The 21959-nt window shown below is 35.8% G+C and overlaps 3 protein-coding genes across 5 annotated transcripts; 2 read left to right on the top strand and 1 right to left on the bottom strand.

The window, feature by feature from the left end:
• Positions 1-430: 430 nt before the first annotated feature.
• On the top strand, positions 431-5777 carry LOC104111152 (tubby-like F-box protein 5). Of its 3 annotated transcripts, none has more exons than XM_009620777.4 (5): positions 431-1459; positions 3858-4232; positions 4329-4416; positions 4755-4884; positions 5018-5777. In XM_009620777.4, the coding sequence occupies exons 2-5, from the start codon at positions 3876-3878 to the stop codon at positions 5637-5639; spliced, it is 1197 nt and encodes a 398-aa protein (XP_009619072.1). In that variant the 5' UTR covers positions 431-1459; positions 3858-3875; the 3' UTR covers positions 5640-5777. The 3 variants fall into 3 exon arrangements, with proteins under 3 accessions (XP_009619072.1, XP_009619071.1, XP_009619070.1); XM_009620776.4 differs by having other exon boundaries at positions 3853-4232; XM_009620775.4 differs by having other exon boundaries at positions 431-4232.
• Positions 5778-6842: 1065 nt separating this feature from the next.
• Positions 6843-7866, top strand: LOC104111150 (uncharacterized). Its single transcript, XM_009620773.4, has one exon. The coding sequence runs from the start codon at positions 6947-6949 to the stop codon at positions 7721-7723; it is 777 nt and encodes a 258-aa protein (XP_009619068.1). The 5' UTR covers positions 6843-6946; the 3' UTR covers positions 7724-7866.
• LOC104111151 (vacuolar sorting protein 39) lies at positions 7842-17736 on the bottom strand. The gene is made up of 12 exons (XM_009620774.4): positions 17124-17736; positions 16283-16494; positions 15781-15912; positions 15537-15680; positions 14526-14638; positions 12744-13170; positions 11780-12109; positions 11142-11363; positions 10685-10927; positions 9722-10171; positions 8780-8878; positions 7842-8514 (listed from the first exon to the last, which is right to left on the bottom strand). Exons 1-12 carry the CDS (start codon positions 17563-17565, stop codon positions 8314-8316), a joined length of 3015 nt encoding a protein of 1004 aa, XP_009619069.1. The 5' UTR covers positions 17566-17736; the 3' UTR covers positions 7842-8313.
• Positions 17737-21959: the final 4223 nt, after the last annotated feature.

Genomic DNA, 21959 nt, shown 5'->3' with positions numbered 1-21959 from the left:
GCAGCGATGACAAGAATTCTTATAAATTATAAGAATCCTAGTGAAAAGTTTAAAATTCTAGTGAAAAGTTTAACTTTGATTGAATAATGTAAATCGTATCTAATATGAATTTTAATGGAAATAAACTATAAACTTTGTAGGGTTGCATATGTGCAATTTAAATCTGAAAAGAATTCTAACCCTCGCTAATTATAAATATATTCTTAAATTATACAACTATTTAAGGGTATAAAAGTCAATCAAAGTTTCAAGAATATTTTTGTCGTTTAACATTTAGCATAAAACATTCGTGCTTTTATAATAATATAAATAGATAGATATAGATATATATAGATTTTTATTACTTAGATATAATTAGTTAATATGTTGTTACATGCATTTATTACTTATAATTATAATATATTACCAATATGGTTAGGATGAACAAACAATTTTGATTTCCCCCCACCCCCCAAAAAAAAAAAATTGAGCCTTCTTCACATCAAGAAAATCCATTTTTCCTCCATTTTTTGCACTGAATCAACCAAGCTTTTTTTCTTCATTCAATGGTAGAAATACAGAATAATAATAACCACTCTATTACCACTATTATCTTCAAAAATCGTCACTACTCCACCACCTAGCCACCTTAACATTCACCATTTTCATACCTTTACGCCAATTCTAATACCCACCATCACATTAGCCAAATTTTTGATAAAGAAATTTTAAAATTAGATACCCACTTGGTCATCTCCTCCAAAGCCCATTCAAATCATATGATTAGGAAGATTTTTTTTAAAAGAAAAAAAAAGAGTTATTGCACTCATCTTTTATTTGTTTTTATATATAAAAACTTCTATTAGTTACATATAATTAGTTAATACTATGTTATTACATCAATTTATTACTACTCTTTACAAGTCGTGTTATTTCATCATTGTTATTTCAAAATCTTGTTGTGGTCTATTTAGAAATGAGTTGTGGACAAATTTTGAATCTTGGCCTATGGAAATGCACATTAGGTGTTTGATGATATGTGGAAATGTTTGATTCACTTTCTTTTTCTGTGAGTGCTGTGGATGCTTTATTTGAGTAATTAAGTTGTTATGCATGAGGTGAGGATATACTTATGCTGAAAAGGGGGCTAACAGGACGTATGAATTAATTGAGTTTTGAGTTATTAAGTTGAAGCTTGATGCAGCAATGCAAGTGCATGGTGTTACTGGTACTTCTGAATAATTAAGGCCTCCTTTTAAGGGATATATTATTACCCCTTATTTTTCGTAAGTTTCAGTACTGAGTAAATAAGATATACATTGTAATTATAAGAGACCTATGGATGGTGTAGCTCTGTTATCCCCCAATATCTATATATAAATACACATATCTGTAGATTTCTACTTCCCGTGGAACATCTTTTCGACCCTTGAGTTGCAGGGTTGTTGCCTTGTTGGTTTCTCTGCGGTTTCTTCAAAAGGTACCATTAACTAACTCTTTTCTTTCTCTTATGTTCCCTAGTTGAGATTATGATCTCCTTTTTTTTTTAAATTTCTTTTGATTCATGTGTTTTTGTTTCTGACTTCTTCTTTCTTCATTTTTACCATTTGCCAACTCTTACAGTCCTGTACTAATTTCTGCCTCCCTTTTGCTGTTGGGGTTCATCAATCTGTTTGTGTTCTAAAAGTATCATCTTTTATTTAACTTATCAAAAAATATTTTTGCTAATTAAAGAAAAAGATCAAACTTTTATATATGGTCTCCTTCTCCTTCGGTTCTTCCCCCACCCTTTGCGTCATAATATATATTTTATTTTGTTTTATGTTGATGACACTAGAGTGGGAAACTACTGGGTTTGTTTTTGTTGTTGTTGTTGTTGTTGTTGATGATGATGACACTAGAATGAAGCTATTTAGTTATTTGTTTATTTTTGCATTCTCTTTTCCACTTTTTAAGGACTCTGATAATCAGTTGGTTGGAATCTCCTTTGAGTCTCTGTTTGTTTTTGATCGTTCAATAGCTTCGTTGAACTATATTGCACGAGTTGAGATTTTGAGAAAAGTTGAATCTTCATTTCTAAAAAGGTGAAAGCTTTTGTTCTAATAGGAGTCTCCCTACACATATTCGGGGAGGTTATATACAAAATCATGAACTTGTTCATGTTAAGTAAATATACCATTGTTCCAATAATTTAAGCATGTTTAATGTAATAAATAGTCTTTATCTCAAATTGCTTGTATTTAAACTCACTAGTCAAAAAAAAAAGTTCTGGTGAGATAATGATGCTTCATCAGATATGGAGTATAAATTTTTGGTTTCACGTATTTTGGTGCTCTTTCGCTGCAGTTATCACCAACTACACTTGTGATTCTATAATTTAAATGGCCATGCACAGTGGAGGGATTTTATGCCTCATTTAGTATCTGGAATGCATGCTTCCTATGTGAGCTTCGCAAAGCATAATGAGAGAGAGAGAGAGAGAGTTGTCTTAGGTTGATGGCAAGCGTAATAGTAGTCTAATAATGATAAAACCCCTCTAACCACTGAATAATAAACTTGAAGAATTATAGAGAATGTGTCTAGTGAATTCCGATTAGTTTGGGATTGAGGAATAGTTGATTGATTTCTCTTTAATGTCTATAGTAAAAAGAGGAAGGGTATTTGAGGTTTTCAATTACTCTGTCGCGGGGCTTCCATCTATGAGGAATGCGATGTTTGAACTTGTTCAGAAAAAAACTTATATTGGCAGTTATCTGGAGAGGAAAAAAGGAAGAAAAGAAGTGTAATGTCTCTTTTTTAGCTTTTATTTAAGAGGCTGAATTGACAGATGCTGATCCAGGGTTCCTCCTGAAGATGTGGACCTCACTGGCCGTGTTTCTGTCTCCTATTTATTTTCCTTCTTCAATCTCTACATTTAGAGCTTTCTTTCATCGCTTTCATCTTCTTTGTCACTCTTTGTTCAGGTTTTCTCCTGCCATTTTCTCTGTTTACTACGCATTTCTGCTTTGCAATTCCTATTTTCCCTTTATTTTCTGTTCTTCACCCTAGTTTCATGTTGACTTTGCTTTTGGTTTTCAGCGGAGCTAGTATAGAAATGCTATGGGATCTTACATTTTAATTTTGCGTTGTTGTCCTTTATTTCATTGTGTATTATTTTACCTCTTATAAATACACGTGCAATTTAATTTTCTGATTGTTATTGTTGCTAAATCTTCATTTTGGGAACATCTGAGTGCTAAGTTTTGATTTTGAATCGTAGGATGTTCTACAAATGATTTATATTTCTAATATTCGCTGGACTATTCGTCTCTCATTTGTGTAATTCCAGTGCTGATCATTGAATGGTTACATGTCCATACCTTTTTTGCATTTCTTCTTCTCAATCCCTCACAAAAAGAAAAAAACTAGGTATATTGATTTTTAATTAAAACAGAGAGGCTAAACCTCCGTGTTAGATCTGATAATTGAAGATATGGTGTATGTGGATAATAGGCAATACCGACTTGTTGGGATTGTGGCGTATTGATGTTACATCTAGATTAGGTTGGGTTTTCATGAGAGCTTTTTCAGTCCGGTAAAAGACTTGTATGTCAGTGAATAGATAAATGTTCGATTAAAGAACATCTACTATTCTAGATAATCTCAAAATTTGTCTTAAAAGACCAATTTAGTATGGAATTAGATTGGGCCCGAATATAGCAGAATATTTACAACCTAAAGGAAAATCATATAGTCAACCCATAAAAGTTGGAATTGTGGCTTAGTTGATTGAATGATTCATGTGTTTAAAAGGTGAAAATTGTCTGAAAGTTCTTTCTGAGGTAAAGCTCCTCTTTGTTTCATTGATCTAAATGCTTTGCCCTTCTGTTGAAGGAAAGGGTCAGTTCGTGTGATTGATGGAAATGTCTTTCAAGAAAATTGTTCGCGAGCTAAGGGAGATGAAAGATGGGATAGGGAATATATCAAGGAGGGGAGCAGAAAGAAAGCAGCATTGGAGCAACAGAACCCGGTCACATATTGTCCCATATGTGGCCCTTTCTGATCCCATTGAACAAGGGCAGTGGGCAAATTTACCACCAAAAGTGCTTTTGGATATCATCCGCAGGGTTGAAGAGAGTGAGGTATCGTGGCCTGCTCGTTCTGTCGTTGTCTTTTGCGCATCTGTTTGCAGATCATGGAGGAAAATTACAAAGGAGATTGTTAAGACTCCTGAGGAATGTGGTAGGCTTACCTTTCCCATTTCACTGAAGCAGGTAATCTCTTTTATCTGTTTCAGTTTCCTTATTGTTGCTATTGCTGATGTTGATTTAAACTCAGAGAGATCTTTTCTGATTCCATTTCTAAACCAGCCGGGTCCCCGTGAATCCCCAATCCAGTGCTTTATTAAAAGGGACAAAGCTAATTCAGTATATCGCCTCTACTTGGGTATGATTCCATGTAAGTGAAAATCTTCTGCCTATCCTAAACTTCTCTTCTTTTAACGCTTGTACTGCGAGATGGATATCCTCTTAAATGATTCTCTCTTTGAACCAGTTTCAAGTCTTTCTTTTATTTGATCAATTAACAGACTTTGTCTTGTCAAAATTCAAAAATCCTACTTTATGGGGAACTTGCACTCAGGCTGATGTTATATTATGTTTGATATCAAGTTAGTATACCGGATTGAAAATGCGAAAGCTTTCATAACTTGTGCTTAAGTTTGTGGTCTATGTTTTTAATGGGAAAATCTTCCTAGTCAATAGAAGATGCTCAACTGACATTTTACTTGATGACAGCTGAGAATGAGAGGGATAAACTATTGTTGGCCGCCAAAAAGATCAGAAGGGCAACAAGCACAGACTTCGTGATATCGTTGGCTGCAGATGATTTTTCTCAATCTAGCAATACATATGTTGGGAAACTGAGGCAAGTTCTATCAAATTTCCAGTTATATTTCCTTCACTCACTCCTCTCCGCCCCTTCAAAATAGCAGGAAGCAAGGAAAAGCTTCTACTCCCCTTCATTTTACTTTAATAATGTTTGAAAACCACTTGACCAGGTCTAACTTTGTTGGAACCAAGTTTTCCATATATGATAGCCAACCTTCAAGCGAAACTGCCATTGAACAAGGTCGAGTTGGTCAAAGCTTTCAAGCAAAGAAAATTTCTCCAGGTGCATGCAACTACAGAGTAGCTACCATTTCCTATGAGCTCAATATTGTTCGTCGTCCTAGGAGAATTCATTGCGCAATGCACTCTATCCCTTTCTCTTCAATCCAGGAGGGAGGCAATGCTCCAACACCTACATCATTCCCTCAATCTTTTGATGAGAAGTCATTTTCTACACCACTCTCAAAAACAAAGGAGCCAGCTATAGATATCAGCTTGTCTGATTCGCCGCTTTTGCTAAAAAACAAGGCTCCTAGATGGCATAAACAATTGCAATACTGGTGCTTAAATTTTAAAGGCCGTGTTACGGTGGCTTCTGTGAAAAATTTTCAGCTACTGGCAGCAGTTGATCCTTCTCACAATATACCAGTCGCAGAACAAGAGAAAACAATTCTACAGTTTGGCAGAATTGGAAATGACTGGTTCACAATGGACTACCGCTACCCACTTTCTGCTTTCCAAGCTTTTGCGATCTGCTTGACCAGCTTTGACTCGAAACGAGCCTGTGAATGATTTCATGCAGATTTTAAACATGATAAACTTTCTTCTTTTTCATTGCTTTCGTAATGTTCTAAATTCATGTTTCATTCTCTAAGTTCTCAATGCACGGCCCTTTATATAAATGAGTTGCGCCGTGTGTAGTTTCTTTAATACTTCGTATTCTCAGGTTTACTGTCTCCTTGAAGTTAATTTATGCTTTGTTCCACTTAGCTCAATCATATTAGGAAAAGAAATTTGAATAATGAAAGAATTTTGAGCACCAAAAATAATTTAAAAATTTACAAAAATTGAAATTGCTCGTGCCAATAACTTCATTAATAGCGATCGACTCAATGTCTATCTATGAAAGTTGAAAACAAAAGAGGTGTGGGAATTATGAGAATTAAATATCTAATGCATGTAATACTAAAATGACGTTTATTTTAAAAATAAAGTCATAGATTTATAACAAATCTATAAAAGAACTAATTCTATATTTATACGTAATCACAATCAAAAGTAAGATACCATGTCATTTGAATTATAGGTAATGATTTCATATTAAAGAATAATAATGAAAGTGTATTACAGAGAAAAAACAATTAAGAGGGGAGAATGATAATTTACCGGGCAAAAAAGGCATTACTTGAGATAGGAGGTAAAAATATCTATGGTTTAAAGTTGTAGGAGGAAATTATTTTAAGCAAAGTTAGACGGACAAAATGATTTTCATCCATTATATTGGGATGCATAGAGAAATAATAAATTTCAAACCCGCTGAATTAAATTCGAAATTCTTTGAAATAATTAATTTCATCTCTCTTAATACGTTAAAATATTACGATAAATATCCGGTACTAATGAGAACTGAGAACCATAAGATCTGAGGTTTAAATCTAAATACTATGTGATTTCTTTTTATTTGTCCAAGTCTCAGTGGACAGAATTTCGATATTATATTAGTAAGAGGTAGCACGTACATCGTGGAATTAATGAAGATGTGCGCAAACTGACCCGGATACCATAATTATATATAAAAAAATATTTTACCCTAGAATTGATATCATATTCACGCTACTAAGATAGAACAATCAACAGGTTGTGAAGTCGCCTGCACCTGCGGCAACTTGCACTCAGTGCGATTTTGGTTTTTTTATTCACTACCGTCCGTCAAGCTATTTTTGGCAACTTGACCATTTTATATTATATTTTCGGTAATATCATTTACCATCTATTGAAAAAGGCTTTGATTCTAATATATACCCATTTAGGGCAAGACCTCCGCAAGTGTGATTGGCTAGGATAAATCCTTCGAGAACCCCGGGAGCGCCGCCTGTCACATGACTACTCCAATTGCCACAGACATAGACAAAGACAACCTCAATCCTTTCAGTATGCTTCTTCTACAAGATGGTCAAGACAAAGACGCGAATCATGCACCTCAGCAGCAGCAGCAACAAGTCTATTTTTTCCAATCCATTAACTCCAACATTGTCATCAGGCAACTCCCATCTCAAGGTCTTTCCTTCCAACTATGGCCTGCCGCCACCTTTCTCATCACTCTCCTTGACAACATCCGTGGCGCATCAACTCCGCTTTCCGACTTGTTCAAACGTCAAGAAAAAGGGGATTCACCCCTTCGCATTCTTGAACTGGGTTCAGGAACAGGTGTTGTAGGGATAGCTGCTGCTGCAATTCTTGGTGCTAAGGTTACTGTCACTGATCTCCCTCATGTTCTGCCTAATATACAGTTTAATGCTGATGCGAACTCTAAGGTTTTGGAACAGCAGAGTGGGGTTGTTGATGTTGCGGCACTTAGCTGGGGGGAGAGCCAGGATATGGAGGCTGTTGGTAGAGATTATGACCTGATTTTGGGATCTGATGTGGTGTACCATGATCACCTCTATGATCCTCTGATTAAAACGCTGAAGTTCTTCCTGTTAGGGGGTGAAAAGAAGATAGCTTTTGTGATGGCTCATTTGAGAAGATGGAAGAAGGAATCTGTATTCTTCAAGAGAGCTAAGAAGCTTTTTGATGTCCAAATCATACATACAGAGCCTCCATCTGATGGGTCTAGGATTGGGGTGGTTGTGTACCTTTTCACGGGGAAAAGATAGCCTCAAGAGAGCCACTGTCGTCAACCAACGCTTGATCTCAGTATGAATCTTGTTGTCATGTTTAACAGTGGGGTTTGCCCAACAAAGAAGTAAAACGCTCTTTGCTTTTACATGGAAATACGAACAACAAAGAAAATTGTGTATCATTGCATATTAATTGAACATTGAGTTGGTACAAACACAGCATTCAAAGACACTCTTCATAAATAAGTTATAAACACCTCCAATACTAGCTTCAATCTTTTTCAATACAGACTCACATTACACAACCACAGATTTTACTTCAACGTTTGACATAATATACAACATGTGTATTACACATTCCCTTGTGAGAAACATTCTTGCTTGCACGTGTGTACCACCAGCACGTTTCATATCTCTTGGTATACAGTCAATGAGTCAATAATCACGCAAACACACCAGAACACTTCCAGAAACACGGAGAGCAGAAGTTTACTTTTAGGAATAAATGGCAACTTAAAACTTAAAGCCGCAGAATATGTTAAACGGTACTAACAAGGAGAACTGCGATCAATGCCACATAAAAGCAACCCAGAAAACTCAGTTAATCCAAATCTAACTTCTCATTATCATCTTTTCCTCATCTGAGAGCCTCTTCCAACTGCCTTCATATTCTGTGAATCTCTAAAGCAAACAAAGTGCACAATTGTCTTGCCATTAGGATAGACTGCAAAGACACTGGTGCCGATCTTCTTGTTGCAGAGAGAACACAAGCTATCACTTGTGATCTTCAAGACTGCCTTTCTTTGGTTATACAGTTCATCTTTGACCTGTTGTGTACACAGCTTTATAATGAGAGATCAAATACTAAACCACAGCTTTAGTAAACAATCTAGTCGTAGAAATTAAAATATTCTCAGGATTAATTTTCAAATTTGCATTTGCTAACATAAACTCAAACAATTGAATTGCAAAGATGATAATTGGCGGTTACCATAATACAGAAAAATAGATGGAAAAAAGAAGGATGATTCGCATACCAGTAAAGAAAATGTGTGTGTGTAATTGATTGGTATGACCACATATAAAATTTACCTGTAGGTTTTCACTTTCTCTCAAGCTTTTTATCACAGAAAAGTTCCGATACGCTTCACTGGATTTCCTCAGAAGAGGTCCAAGAAATGGAAGCAAATTCTGCATAATGCCAAAATGACTCAATACAACAGTACAACAGCAAGATGTGAAACATTCTTGCTCACGCACAGGGCAAAGCTAGAGTGAATGATTCTCCAGTTGCAATTTTAACATGTCTGGGCATGAGAGGAAGTTTACTTAAAACAAATAAACAATGTTGCATGTGCTACTCCAACAATGCGTATATGTCGAACTTTTAGAAAATCATAAAGGCTCTACTACGTAATCTTCTCATTATAACTTGATGCTGGGAGAGAGCATAAAGAAAAACTGAACCAATTCTTTGTCCAAAGAGAATCAGCAATATGCTGACAGACACGATACATAACAGTGCATGTGGACTAGCATTAGATAGTAATTTAGTTGGCATAGTTGTTTCAAACACAATTCGATATACTTGACCATTTGAAAGACAAATCGAAACAAACTTCACCTTGCAGCTTTCTTAATGTGTATGTGTATTATCTCAAAGTAAATATTTAAAGGTAATATGGTTGGAAATATCCAATATACAGTTTAACGACAGTGTCCAATCTAAAAACAATGCCTTGGGAATTTGGGACGTGTTAACATGATTAGTGCTCAGATGCAGATAGGACTCACTCTTGAACAGATATCTTAGCTTGTTTTCTAGTGAGACATTTTTTTTGGTTTTTGGCCGGGGATGGGGGATGGGGGATGATGATATAGCGGACACTGTCTCTAGTTTCTTTTCTGAGACAATCACTTCTGCAAGCAAAAAATAGTGCTTGTTTTCTTCAGCCAAATTTTGATTAAAATTTAAAACAGCAACAAACTTCTTCATCTAGCTCATTATACCATCACATTCATATGGTTTTCTACCTGTAGCTTCGTATCCCTTGGCAGTAGTTTCAGAGCTTGGGCCCCATGGATCCGATCCCACCTTCTGCTCAAAAGATCAAGAACTTGATCTAGCATAATAGTAGAATCTCCTTCTTCAGCAGCATCTTCCATATCTCCATCACTCCTACCACTGTCAGTGCCACTTGGACTGAATCGAATGTCCTCAGCGCCCTCAATTTCAGCAATTTTCTTGGAGCGGCCTCCTTTTATCTTTGCTGTAGTTCCTGAACCAACTTTTGGAATCCCAGGGCTCTGAGATGATACCAGATTAGTAATTTTCTTCTCAAAATTTTTCGTTGTCTTCGTAGGATTTAGATAGATTTGCAGTAGAGTCAGGTAAATGTTTCCATATGATTTTGCTGAATGTTGTTGAAGTCCTGAATCATACACCCGATCACAATAGGACAGTGCAAGTTCAGGAACGTGAAGCTATCAATCAAACACAGCAATTCACTTTAGTATGAAAGAACACCCACAATTCAAGCTGGTAAATACAACACAAAGAGACAACTGAAAAGACTTCAATGCCTGCCATCAAAATTCATAGAATTAGACATGTATGCTCAATGAGAAAAAAGATGGCATATCCAATGCAATGCCCCTACTTGGGAATGCATACTAGCCCAATAACATACAGAGAAAGAAAGGGTAAATGCAAATCCAATGATGTAATAAAACCATGAGAAGGTTAACATGCCTGACCAACAGGTACACTGAATAAAAGAAGAGTGAAATGATCGCACTACTGGGATTGGCTGCTCGATTAGTCAATAGATCTAACAGTAAATGCCAAGTTCATAATACAAGCCTTTAATAGTACTTATGAAGAAGAAATTGTACAGTTTAGATTTCGCGACATCTTAAGTCCCTTCGAAAGCACCAATGCATTAAATAAAAGACTCCAAAAAGAATGTTATGTGCAGTTGAGGTGGAAAAAAATACCTTGTGCACATAAATAGACAACGCAAGTTCATGTTGATTCATTTTCCCCAACAGAACTGCTCGTTCTTCATACAAAGCATCTGGTGGAAGTCTCTTCAGCAGCACCTCTGGGTTATATCCAGAGATACTCTCCAAAGCAGACAATAGCTTTTTCCTTGTCGGAGAATATGTTTTCTCATCCCACTTTTGCTGGGTGTTAAGTTCAGCATACAAATCAAGCACTTCCGAGAGATAAATTTGCACCTGCCACAAGTTACTAAGCGTATTTATCATAGTCACAGACACTCAACATTTACGTCAGAAGGATGGAATTGAAGCACAAATTTATCCACCGATAAACAGTTTTGGAGTCAAGAAAATTGTTCTCAATTTTCTCAATCCAGCTTTGAGTTGAAAGGATCCTTGGAAAGAAAGAGTGAAGCTACAGAAAAACCAGACTGATGAACAAGTGCCCTACCATTTCATTCTGCAGATTCCTGGAGATGCTATTTTCATTCATGGCAAGCATGAGTTCCAGATATGTCGCCTGCATGTTTGGAGCATGCTGTTTTAAGTAAGAGTTCACCAAGTCTGCTGGAATGTTACCAGACAAGAATAGCTCAATGGTTTGCATAGGACAGCTTTCAAGAACAGGCAGTGAGAACACCAGGACAAGCATGGGGTCTGTTGCACAAAGGGGCTGCCAAAACAGAAAGACAATATAATCAGGTGTATATTTACTGAATTGACATAATAACAGCATTGACGAAGCTTTGTTCCATAAAATTCCTTGCAGAGAGATTTGCTTTACTTTGTGGTGAGCACAAATGCAGTTTACAAAAGAAAAGAACCCAGGAGTTTCCAGAAATGTACATGTACAAAGATATTTTTTTAATTTATAAAAAAAAGCCTTAAATAGACTCCTAATATCAGTCTGAAATCTTGACAATCCTTTCCGCAAAGGTGAAGTTGGAAACTCATGATTATGCTTGAATTCTGCCTCGACATGGACCCATAACTCATACTGCCCGCCAAACTTCAACATAGCTGATCCAAACACTTTACGAGAAGTTAAAATCCAAAAGGAAAGAAATAAAAGTAGATAAAGATGCATACTTTGAGATATTCAATGATCATATCAGGCTTGAATTTCGTTGAAAGCTCTAAAGGAATTTGCTCTGACTTCGACTCTTCTACCAATTGATGGAGAAGTTTCAGTGCTTCACGATGCATTGAGTTGCTTCTATAAAGTTCTAGCAGACAAGCATACTGCATTCTTTTCTGCAGGAACTCCTGGCATATTTTCACATCACAATAGTTGAGGGCTTTCAGAAAATCTGTAGCAGCTGAGGACTGTCCAGTTAAAAGTAGAGCTTGAAGAAGTGCAGTGTCCAGAATAGCAGCCATATCCCTAGCGACGGAAGTGATTGGAGCATGGGTTCTTCCCTAAATGGATCAAAGAAGCTACATTTTAGATGTAAATTAGGTAAGAATTAATACAGCTACAAAGAATTAACCCGGTACCAACGGCTCTTTGAGACACATTAGTATTTTTCCCTTTTAAGTGATTTCTCCATTCAGTAGACCTCAACTACAATAAGCCAGTACTTTTGCAAATAGCAGATCAGAACTTACCTCCCTGACATTCAGAATTTTGGAAGATACAAAAGAAACAGTATTTTTCGGAAGGATATAAATGATCTAGCTTGAATAATCAATCAGAGTATTTTGGACTAACTGAAGTTTTTCTTTCTGATATGGTTTTCAGTATTTAAATACGTCAAACACACAAACAGCCAGAAAGGTACTTACACTTGGATGCAAAGAAAGGTCTATGTTAAACAGCTCAATATAATTTGGGCTGCTTGTTAAACAAGATAACCACCTGGATAAAATTCCCCTTGTGGAGTCTTTGGAATTTCTAGAAAGCTTTGCTCAAAAATACTGAAATACACTGCTAGTCACATTTACCAAGAAGAGATCTGCTTAATGTCAAAACTTTGCCTTTTAATTGTGACCTTAAAAATAATTTCTCCAAAACACTGTAGATGGGGCATAAGATAGAAACCAGAAAAGTTACCTTGGTTGGTTTTTTGGACCGGCTAGTTCCATAGGAAATGAAATTATCTCCTACAGCATCTGAAACCACCTCCTCAGTTCCCTCAGCTGTGGCTTTCTCAATGACACTATATCTCTTCTTCTGCAAATACTTAATCAGACCCATCAAAGTGTTATGACTCATTTTCTTGGATTCTATATCCAATTCATCAGATTCTAAGACAATCGAAGGCGTCGAGTCCAGATCATCTGATAGACCAGAGGAACCTCGGGAGAGATATGGTGCATCCGCGACATCAACAAATTTCTGTGGTTCAGGTATGAAAGATGATTTCGGAACAATAATTGATGGATATAAGGCGAGCACATAAGTGATTTCAACTTGAGATGCCAGAAAATGTTCCATTGCTTCTTCATAGCTCCCATTTTCAAATAGAAAGTGCGCATATCTGTATCAAAGACTTGTTATCATTCTTCATGTAATTAGTTTCAGCACTTTCTTTTTCTTTCCTTTTTTCAAAGAAAATAACTTATGAAGCTACAAAAAATGAAAGGAAAAAGAAAATAGATAAGACACAAGATTTTTTTTTTTTTTGACAAGGTAAAGGTGTTAATAAGATACAAGTTTTATTAAGAAACTTCTTGCCAATCAATGTTCATATTTCAATTTCTTTTTTCAAAACGGTGGTACCGTGCCAGCTGGTACTCACCTTGACTATTCTAAGTTACCTTCTACCTCCTACCAGCACAAATATCGAGTAACTCTGCCCACCATCACCTGATGTATTTTTTTTCATCAAAGATCACCTAATTTGCCAATACACCAGAACCAACTGTAGTCATATGTCAAAACTCTTACACATACATTGCCAACACACCAGAACCAAGTAAAGGTTAACTAAAATTTCTCTTTCTTCTGGCACCAGTGATCTTATTGTGATAAATTAATTAATATTTTCCTTTATCAAAAACAAAATAATTTATTGATTGAAGAGGGAAGTGTACAGAAGTCAAGAGTCTTCATATGAAACATGACTTTCTACTAAAAGCACCCAATCACTAATACTAAGTGGAATACCATGAATGCACCAAACATGTGTCCAAAAGAAAATTCCACTATTTAGTACAAAAGACTCTTAACTCCCTCAAATGCTCCTTTGTTTCTTCCAATATGGTCCGCATAAGCTCCAAAAGTGATTTCCATGCTCTACTTCTTTACCTCTTTCTTCTGAACTTCCACCTAAACAGAATGTCTTTAACACAACCAAGCATCACACGATCAACCCCAAACATGTTCCATGCTACACACGATAATCAATATGCCACACCACAACGGAATAACAGATGGTTAACATCTCCTAACCTTTGAAAATTTTGGCCTCAGTGATTCTCATAGAACTTTCTAGTTTCTACAGATGTTTTGATTTAGAAGCTTTACAATCAAGACTTCAAAGCATACTTTGAACTTTCAGTTTAGACATTCAGCTTCCCTCACTAGAGCTTACTTATTTGTAATTTGTGCTAAATGTAAACATGTATACGCTATCACATCATACAAGAAACTATCACCATTGAACTGCAATGTTAACATAAAAAATGGTTAAATGCACTGGCGCGGGCGCCCGGGGGGGTTAAGTGTGACCATGACCTAAATGGAATACTTTTTTTTTTTGGTTCAGATTAAGTAAAACTTTCATTAATATAAACACCAAGAAGGTTCTGAAAATGATCTAGATGAGATACTATTGCCATTGACCAGAAATTTAGCTCAAAATTTCCTTAAACGCAGGGCCGGGGGAATGACCTTATATGAATTGATTGCTCCTTTGCAGTTCTAAGACTTGAATCTTCTGGTGGTAGCAATTTGCACAAAGCCAAGGCTTCCTCAAAGTTTCCAGATGCTGTTAGTTGCACAATCTGCATTATAGAGACAAGTTGGAATCACACTCACAATTCTCTGAAAGAAGAAGCAGTTTTTTCTATGACCGAGAAATACCCTGGATCCAGTGGGATCAGACTCTCACAGTATTTTCCAACATCCATACTGCTTCTAACACTAACATCCTCCAATCTCCATTCCCTCAGCAAGATACTAATAGTAATTGACTTAGGCACTTCAGTGATGGTAAATCATGAAGATAAAATACAACGGTAATAACTAAAGCCCCATCTCTGAGGTATAAATATTACAGAGTTTTCACTTTGGGAAACTTCCCAAATTTAAGTATTTAACATTGAAAACTAAATTAAATCACATTCTGATGTTTTCTCAATTAAATCAGCTGTGCAAACGAAATCCAACGTTTAATTTGATCTTTTCTTCGACCACATGAATGTTATATACGAGTCAAACAAACTTCGCAGTTAATACTCCAAGTCAAACAATATAATATACAAAGGGATGGGGAGCATAAGTATTTGGACAATATGCTGCATTTTTCTCTTTTATCTAAATTGGACAATATTCTCAGCCAACATATATTTTCGCGAACTTTTTTCATAAAACAGTAAGCTAAACTCATCATTTTTGATAAGTAAAAGTTTAAAAAATATTATTGTGGCTCATGCGGGTCTCAACAACATTAATCAAGATCAGGTACAACTTGCAATATTGATTTATTTTGCAAGACTTAGGCATCCATATGAGTGCCTAAGGCATTCTCAGCTCAGTATAATGACAAGCCTCAGTCGCTCCAAAATAAAATGTTCAGTTACAAGGAGACATGAATGTGCTACAGTTCCAATACTGGATTAGAAGCATAAGCAAGATAACTTCAACATGATATTAAACTAAAGCTTTCAGAGTGATAATTACCTGTGCACCCAGAGGAACAGGAAAAAAGCCAAAAACAGAATAATCAAGAGCAACAATAACAGCATTGTTGCTTCGAACAACACGGCGAACATTCCGAAGGACAACTGTTTGAATTAAAGGATAAGGAACACGAAGAGAACGTATCTGCAATATTCCAAAAGATCAAACTGCATTATCTTTCCAGATTATTTATACCTAATAAAGAACAAAAAGAACAGCTTAACAAGCTAAACACTCAAGCTACCTCAACATGCCGTGGTAAGAGACCTATTGCATAGGGATTCTGAATAACAACAGCTGCAGGAGCCTCGGACCAACAAACCCTCCCCTCTTGAATCAACTTGCCATTTTGGTCAACTAAGACACCAATATTATCCTGAAACAACACTTAATATCATATGGGAGTACAGATAGTTTTCAAAGATCAGGACTTGACTAGAGAAAAGAAAGAGATCATCCACAAGGGCTTCATCAACTAAGTCATAGAGTAGACTATAGATTCTACAGAAACAACTGTATCCAGGGAATAAGGATAGAGGGTACATCATACTAATGAATTAGTATAAGAAGTAAAAGCAGATTTTCCCTGCTCCATGGATTCATTGAGGCTCTGGTAAGAAGAATTTGAAAGTAACAACACTCGATGGCCCACCTTGGTCCATCAAGTCATAGTGTTGTGTGCATGAGTGTGACAAAGAACTATAAGGCTAATCAACTCAATGTAATAATGACAGTGACAACATTACCTTTCCCAAAAGAAGTTCTCCGGAGGGAAGAGACACCACAAGAGGTGGGGCGATCCTCCCTGAAGGAAACACCTCAGACAATGCACCATTGGTGGTATTCAATATCATGTACTCTCTTCTAATCCCCAAGCAAATATTCTCACCACACCATGACATCGACTTGACTGTGTCAGGGACCCCGAATTCTTTCACCTCCACAAATCCCCTTCCCCCTATAGAAGATTCAGATAAGAATCACATTACAGTAACAGAATTCTTATAGCATGAGAAAAATACTAGTCATCAATAGCCAAACTGCTTTGATCAAGTAACCTGAAAGTCACCAACTGCAAGGAGAAAGAAATTACGGGCATTGATGAACTTGTGTTAAAGTAAAAGTAGTAAAGAACTTATGTAATACTCCTATTTTTGGACGTCAAAAAATGTTTGTACCATTCCATTTCTGTACAACTTTTAAACATTCAAATTATTAAACTATTTAACTTTTTCAAAGGTATCTGATGTTTTCTATATCAAACTATCATGTCAGCCCTTATAATAATTGTTTTTCTACTTTCACTATTATAACATATAAATCAAGTTGATATCTCTATGTCCAATCAAATATTGTCATATAGACAAAAAAATACAGTAGATTTCTTTAGTAGCAAGAACAAGTAAAGCAGCTAATTCGGACCCCTGAAAATCACTCGGAAGGAAAAGCACTTCCTTTCACATCTAGCAGACACTGAAGAAGTACGCATTCACTCATCTAGAATCACCAGAAAATGCATTACCATGACAACAATGTAAAATATTCAATTGACAAATATCGCAATTAAGCTTCAATTCAAGTCATTACCGTCATGTCTGAAAATACAAACTCTCTTTTGCCTGCCGAAGCAAAGAAACCCTCTTTTATCATCCCATGAGTATACATTTGCACCTTTAGCCTTAGTTATCACAGCCAAAGTCTCCAAATTGGGCAACCGATGGAACGCTATGGACTCCGAGAGAGAAAGCAGAAGTTCTCGCGATACGAGAACTTCCATAGCCAGCATTTGTCTTCTGGAGAATCCATTCACACTTCTTTCAAGCACGTATCGCTCTTGATGAAGCCCTAAGGTTTGGGAGTGGAAATCGGACGGCGGAGATTGATCGGAAACAGCGGATTCCGGACCGTAAACGCGGAGCGATCCATCGGAACAGGCGATGAGTAAATTTGAGCCGTATGATTCGATGGCATCGATTTTTGTGGGACAATTATTGAGGAGTTCGAAGGAATCGTAGGCACTGTGCACCATTCTTTTTTTGCTTCTGTCTTTCTTCTGATTGATTTGTCTACGATTTCAATTCGCAGTCCACATGCAACGACGTCGTCTTAGCGTTCAGACACTTACAACCGGAGGGGTTGTTACTGTTATGCTTTGTCCCGCTCTTTTTGGATTTTGTCATAAACCCTTTACTATTTCTAGACCCAAATTACCGGGAGCGGCTCTGCTCCAGTGATAAACGGTCCACTACATGCCATCTGTCCAATAAATATTCAAGGGTCTGGAATTTTTTATTAGTTTCGTCATATTAATAAAAGATTAAAAAATGACATCAAACAAATATAACAGGGATATATTTACAGGAAGGTTGACCAGCCAAATGTATTACTACACTTTGTTATGAAATAAAATGAATGTATATGTATGTTCATTTAATCCATACGTACATATTATTCAATGTACTACTTAGATAGATGTACATATTAATTTTTAAGATGTATCTGGTGAACTTTAGGTGTTATCTTGTATACTATAAATAGGATATTCTTTGTCCATGGAAGTAGACACAAGAAACACACTATAAGATAATTTCTACATTTTTCTCTTATATATCTTGTCTCCATTACTATATTATTCTATTTTGCTCCCATTTCTTAACATGTTATCAGTACGAGGTTCTAACCAACTGAGGTTATCTGCTTCATCCGAATTTTATCTTCTTCCTAAAAAAGGTAGTCAGTTTCTTTTCTGATTCAGGTATACATTCCTATGTTTATAACGTTTCTATTAGGATCTTCTTTAACCTGCAATTTAATTACCATACGCATAACTTGTTTTGAATATGATCATAATAATTGCATTGGTATGAAAATAATAAGTTTCGGTTAAATTGTTATTTCATTATATAAATTACGAAGAAGTTTAATCCTACACATAAATAAATAAGTATTAAGATTGAATTACAATAATTAGACTAATTAAGCCCACATCCAAATATTCTAACAGAATATGCATTTAGAAGGAATTCTTGCAAAATTTTTAAAAGGTTTAAATGTGTCTTCAATAAATTTATCACCTAAGTGTACAAACTAATTTATCATCGCACTGCACATAATTGTTTGTTTGATAATTTTACATATAGAATATTAATACAAGATTATGTACTGCACTGAATTGATAATAATTCTTGTCATTCTAATTCACTTATTTCTATGATAGTTTTCACTATGTCGAATTTATCAAAGCTTGAATTTATGCCACTTGACATCTCTAGGAATAACTATTTGCCATGGGTACTTGATGCTGAAATTCACTTTGACGCTAAAAGGTCTTGGTGACACTATTAAAGAAGAAAATGAAGCATCAAGTCAGGATAAGGCAAAAGCCATGATTTTCCTTCGCCATCATCTCGATGAAGGGTTAAAAAGTGAATATTTAACCTTGAAAGATCCATTTCAATTATGGACTAGTTTGAAGAAACGATATGACCACCTAAAGGCCACGGTACTGTCAAGAGCTCGTTGTGAGTGGATGCACTTATGGCTACAAGATTATAAGACCATAAGTGAATATAATTCTGTTGTATATAGAATAATTTCCTAACTAAAATTATGTGGGGAACCTATGAATGATGAGGACATGCTGGAAAAGACTCTTTCCACTTTTCATGCCTCAAATATGGTGTTACAGCAGCAATACCGTGAAAAGGGCTTTAAGAAATATTCTGAGTTAATTTCATGCCTTTTGGTGGCTGAACAACATAATGCCCTTTTAATGAAAAATCATGAAGCCCGCTCCACTGGATCAGCTCCATTTCCAGAAGCGAATCTGGGAACGATAGATCCAAAGTCTGAAAAAAGACAAAATAATTATCGTGCCCGTATAAATATACGTGGGCGTGACAAAGGGCGAAATAATAATCGCCATGGTGGTGGTCGTTATAAACAAGAGAACAATAAGGGTTCTCAGAATAATCCTTCAAAAGGCAAAGGTAATGTTTGCCACCGATGTGGTATGAAAAATCATTGGGCACGAATTATCGTACACCTGAATATTTTGTCAAACTTTATCAAGCATCTATAAAAGGGAAACAAAATAAAATTGAGACTCACTTGACTTTTCAAAATGATGTTGAGGCGGGGTCCTATGAATAATCATGATAAAGTTGAAGCAAACCTTGCCTATAAATATAATAGTTTTGAAGGCCTTGTAGATATTACTCATTTAGAAGCTGAAGACTTCTTTGAGCATCATAACTGAAGATTTATTATTGAAAAAAATTATAAGAATAAATGTATTTCTTTTAATGAAGTTCATATTTTGAATAAATCTTTTTATGTTGTCAGTATTTAATTTCATAAATGCAGTTTCTTTTGTTCTTAAATTTTTCAATATTACTTATGATGTATTTTTTTTTTCTTCTTGAAGAATATGAAAACTTCCCAGTCTTCAGTTATCCGTATGAATAATAAAGAAGAAATATGTCTTCTGGATAGTGCTACGACGCACACCATATTAAAAGATAAGAGATATTTCTCTTATTTAATTATGAAAGAAGCCAATATAATAACAATATCTGGTAGTACAAAATTAATTGAGGGCTCTGGAAGAGCGACTGTATTACTACCAGGAGGAACTATATTGGCTGTTAATGATGCATTATATTGTAGTAGGTCTCAAAGAAACTTGTTGAGTTTCAAAGATATTCACCAAAATGACTATCATATTGAGACCACCGATGAAGGAAGGTTGAATGCCTTTATATTACTACAATAAAAGCGGAAAAGAAGTATGTACTTGAAAAGCTTTTCGCATTTTCTTCCGGATTATACTACACTAATATTAGTGTAGTTGAATCACATGCCATAGTAAACAAGGAGTTTACTAATGATTTTATTATTTGTCATGACCGGTTGGGCCATCCCGGTTATAATATGATGCGCAAAATAATTGAGAATTCACATGGTCATTCATTGAAGTACCAGAAGATTCTTCAAACTAAAGAATTCTCTTGTGCTGCATGTTCTCAAGGAAAGCTGATTATTAGACCATCGGTAATTAAAGTTGAAGTTGAATCTCCTGTATTTTTTGAATGTATACAGGGTGATATGTGGGCCCATATACCCTCCATGTGGACCATTCAGATATTATATGGTTTTGATAGATGCATCTACAAGATAGTCACACGTGTGCTTGTTATCAACCCACAATTTGGCCTTTGCGAGATTACTAGCTCAATTAATAAGATTAAGAGCACAGTTTCCAGATTATGTAATTAAGATATTTCGTCTTGATAATGCTGGTGAATTTACGTCCCATGCCTTTAATGATTATTGCATATCAACTGGGATAATATTTGAGCATCCAGTTGCTCATGTTCATACTCTAAATGGTCTAGAGGAAACATTGATCAAACACCTCCAATTAATTGCTAGACCAATGCTTATGAAGACAAAGCTTTTCATTTCGGCATGGGGCCATGCTATTTTGCATACAGCAGCTCTTGTGCGGATCAGACCCACAAGTTATCATAAAGTCTCCCCAATACAATTGGCTTTTGGTCAGGAGCCAAATATTTTTTATCTTAGAATATTTAGATGTGCAGTATATATTCCAGTTGCTCCACCACAACGTACAAAGATGGGACCCCAAAGAAGATTAGGGATATATGTTGGGTATGAATCTCCTTCTATTATAAAATATTTGGAACCTATAACTGGAGATTTATTTACGGCAAGATTTGCTAATTGTCATTTTGATGAATCAATATACCCAATATTAGGGGGAGAAAATAAGCTGTTGCAAAAGGAGATAGATTGGAATGCATTATCACTATCTCATTTAGATCCTCGAATAAATCAATGTGAACACGAAGTTCAAAAGATAATTTATTTGTAAAATATTACAAATCAACTACCTGATGCATTCGCTAACCTACCCAGGGTGACTAAGCCACATATTCCAGCTGCTATTCGAATTGATGTCCCGGTTTGATATCCCGGTTGGACAATCTATAAATGCAAATGAGTCTAAGCCACGCTTGAAACGTGGTAGACCAATTGGCTCCAAAGATAAAAATCCTTGAAAGTGAAAAGGAGCAATTGATCTAGGAGATCATAATATGGAGGTAACATAACAAATGATAAGAGCTTTGTGACATAACAAATGATAAGACCTCAGAGGAGGTCCAGGTACCTGAAAATAATAAGAACGAAAAGATCTCAATAAGTTATGTCTCTACGGCAAAAAGGTGAAACCGAAATTATTGTCGACAATATTTTTGCTTCTAATGTTGTTGTTGAAATAATGCAACAAGATGAGGATCTTGAACCAAGATCTGTCAATGAATGTAGACAGAGAAATGATTGGCAAAAATGGAAAGACGCTATCCATGCAGAATTAGCGTCACTTGAAAAACGTGAAGT

Source organism: Nicotiana tomentosiformis, chromosome 2, assembly GCF_000390325.3.
Source record: "Nicotiana tomentosiformis chromosome 2, ASM39032v3, whole genome shotgun sequence".
Classification (NCBI taxonomy): Eukaryota; Viridiplantae; Streptophyta; class Magnoliopsida; order Solanales; family Solanaceae; genus Nicotiana; species Nicotiana tomentosiformis.
Note: the sequence above shows the minus strand (reverse complement) of the source record. Positions and strands in the feature narration are given on the sequence as shown.

Excerpts from the sequence above, each read along its gene's own strand:
- LOC104111152 (XM_009620777.4), top strand. The coding sequence starts at position 3,876 with ATGGAAATGTCTTTCAAGAAAATTGTTCGCGAGCTAAGGGAGATGAAA. Across the intron at positions 4,233-4,328 it reads TTCCCATTTCACTGAAGCAG|CCGGGTCCCCGTGAATCCCC; the intron begins GTAATCTCTTTT and ends TTTCTAAACCAG. Across the intron at positions 4,885-5,017 it reads ACATATGTTGGGAAACTGAG|GTCTAACTTTGTTGGAACCA; the intron begins GCAAGTTCTATC and ends CCACTTGACCAG.
- LOC104111150 (XM_009620773.4), top strand. The coding sequence starts at position 6,947 with ATGACTACTCCAATTGCCACAGACATAGACAAAGACAACCTCAATCCT.
- LOC104111151 (XM_009620774.4), bottom strand. The coding sequence starts at position 17,565 with ATGGTGCACAGTGCCTACGATTCCTTCGAACTCCTCAATAATTGTCCC. Across the intron at positions 15,913-16,282 it reads GAGAACTTCTTTTGGGAAAG|GATAATATTGGTGTCTTAGT; the intron begins GTAATGTTGTCA and ends GTGTTGTTTCAG. Across the intron at positions 10,928-11,141 it reads GGAATCTGCAGAATGAAATG|GTGCAAATTTATCTCTCGGA; the intron begins GTAGGGCACTTG and ends AACTTGTGGCAG.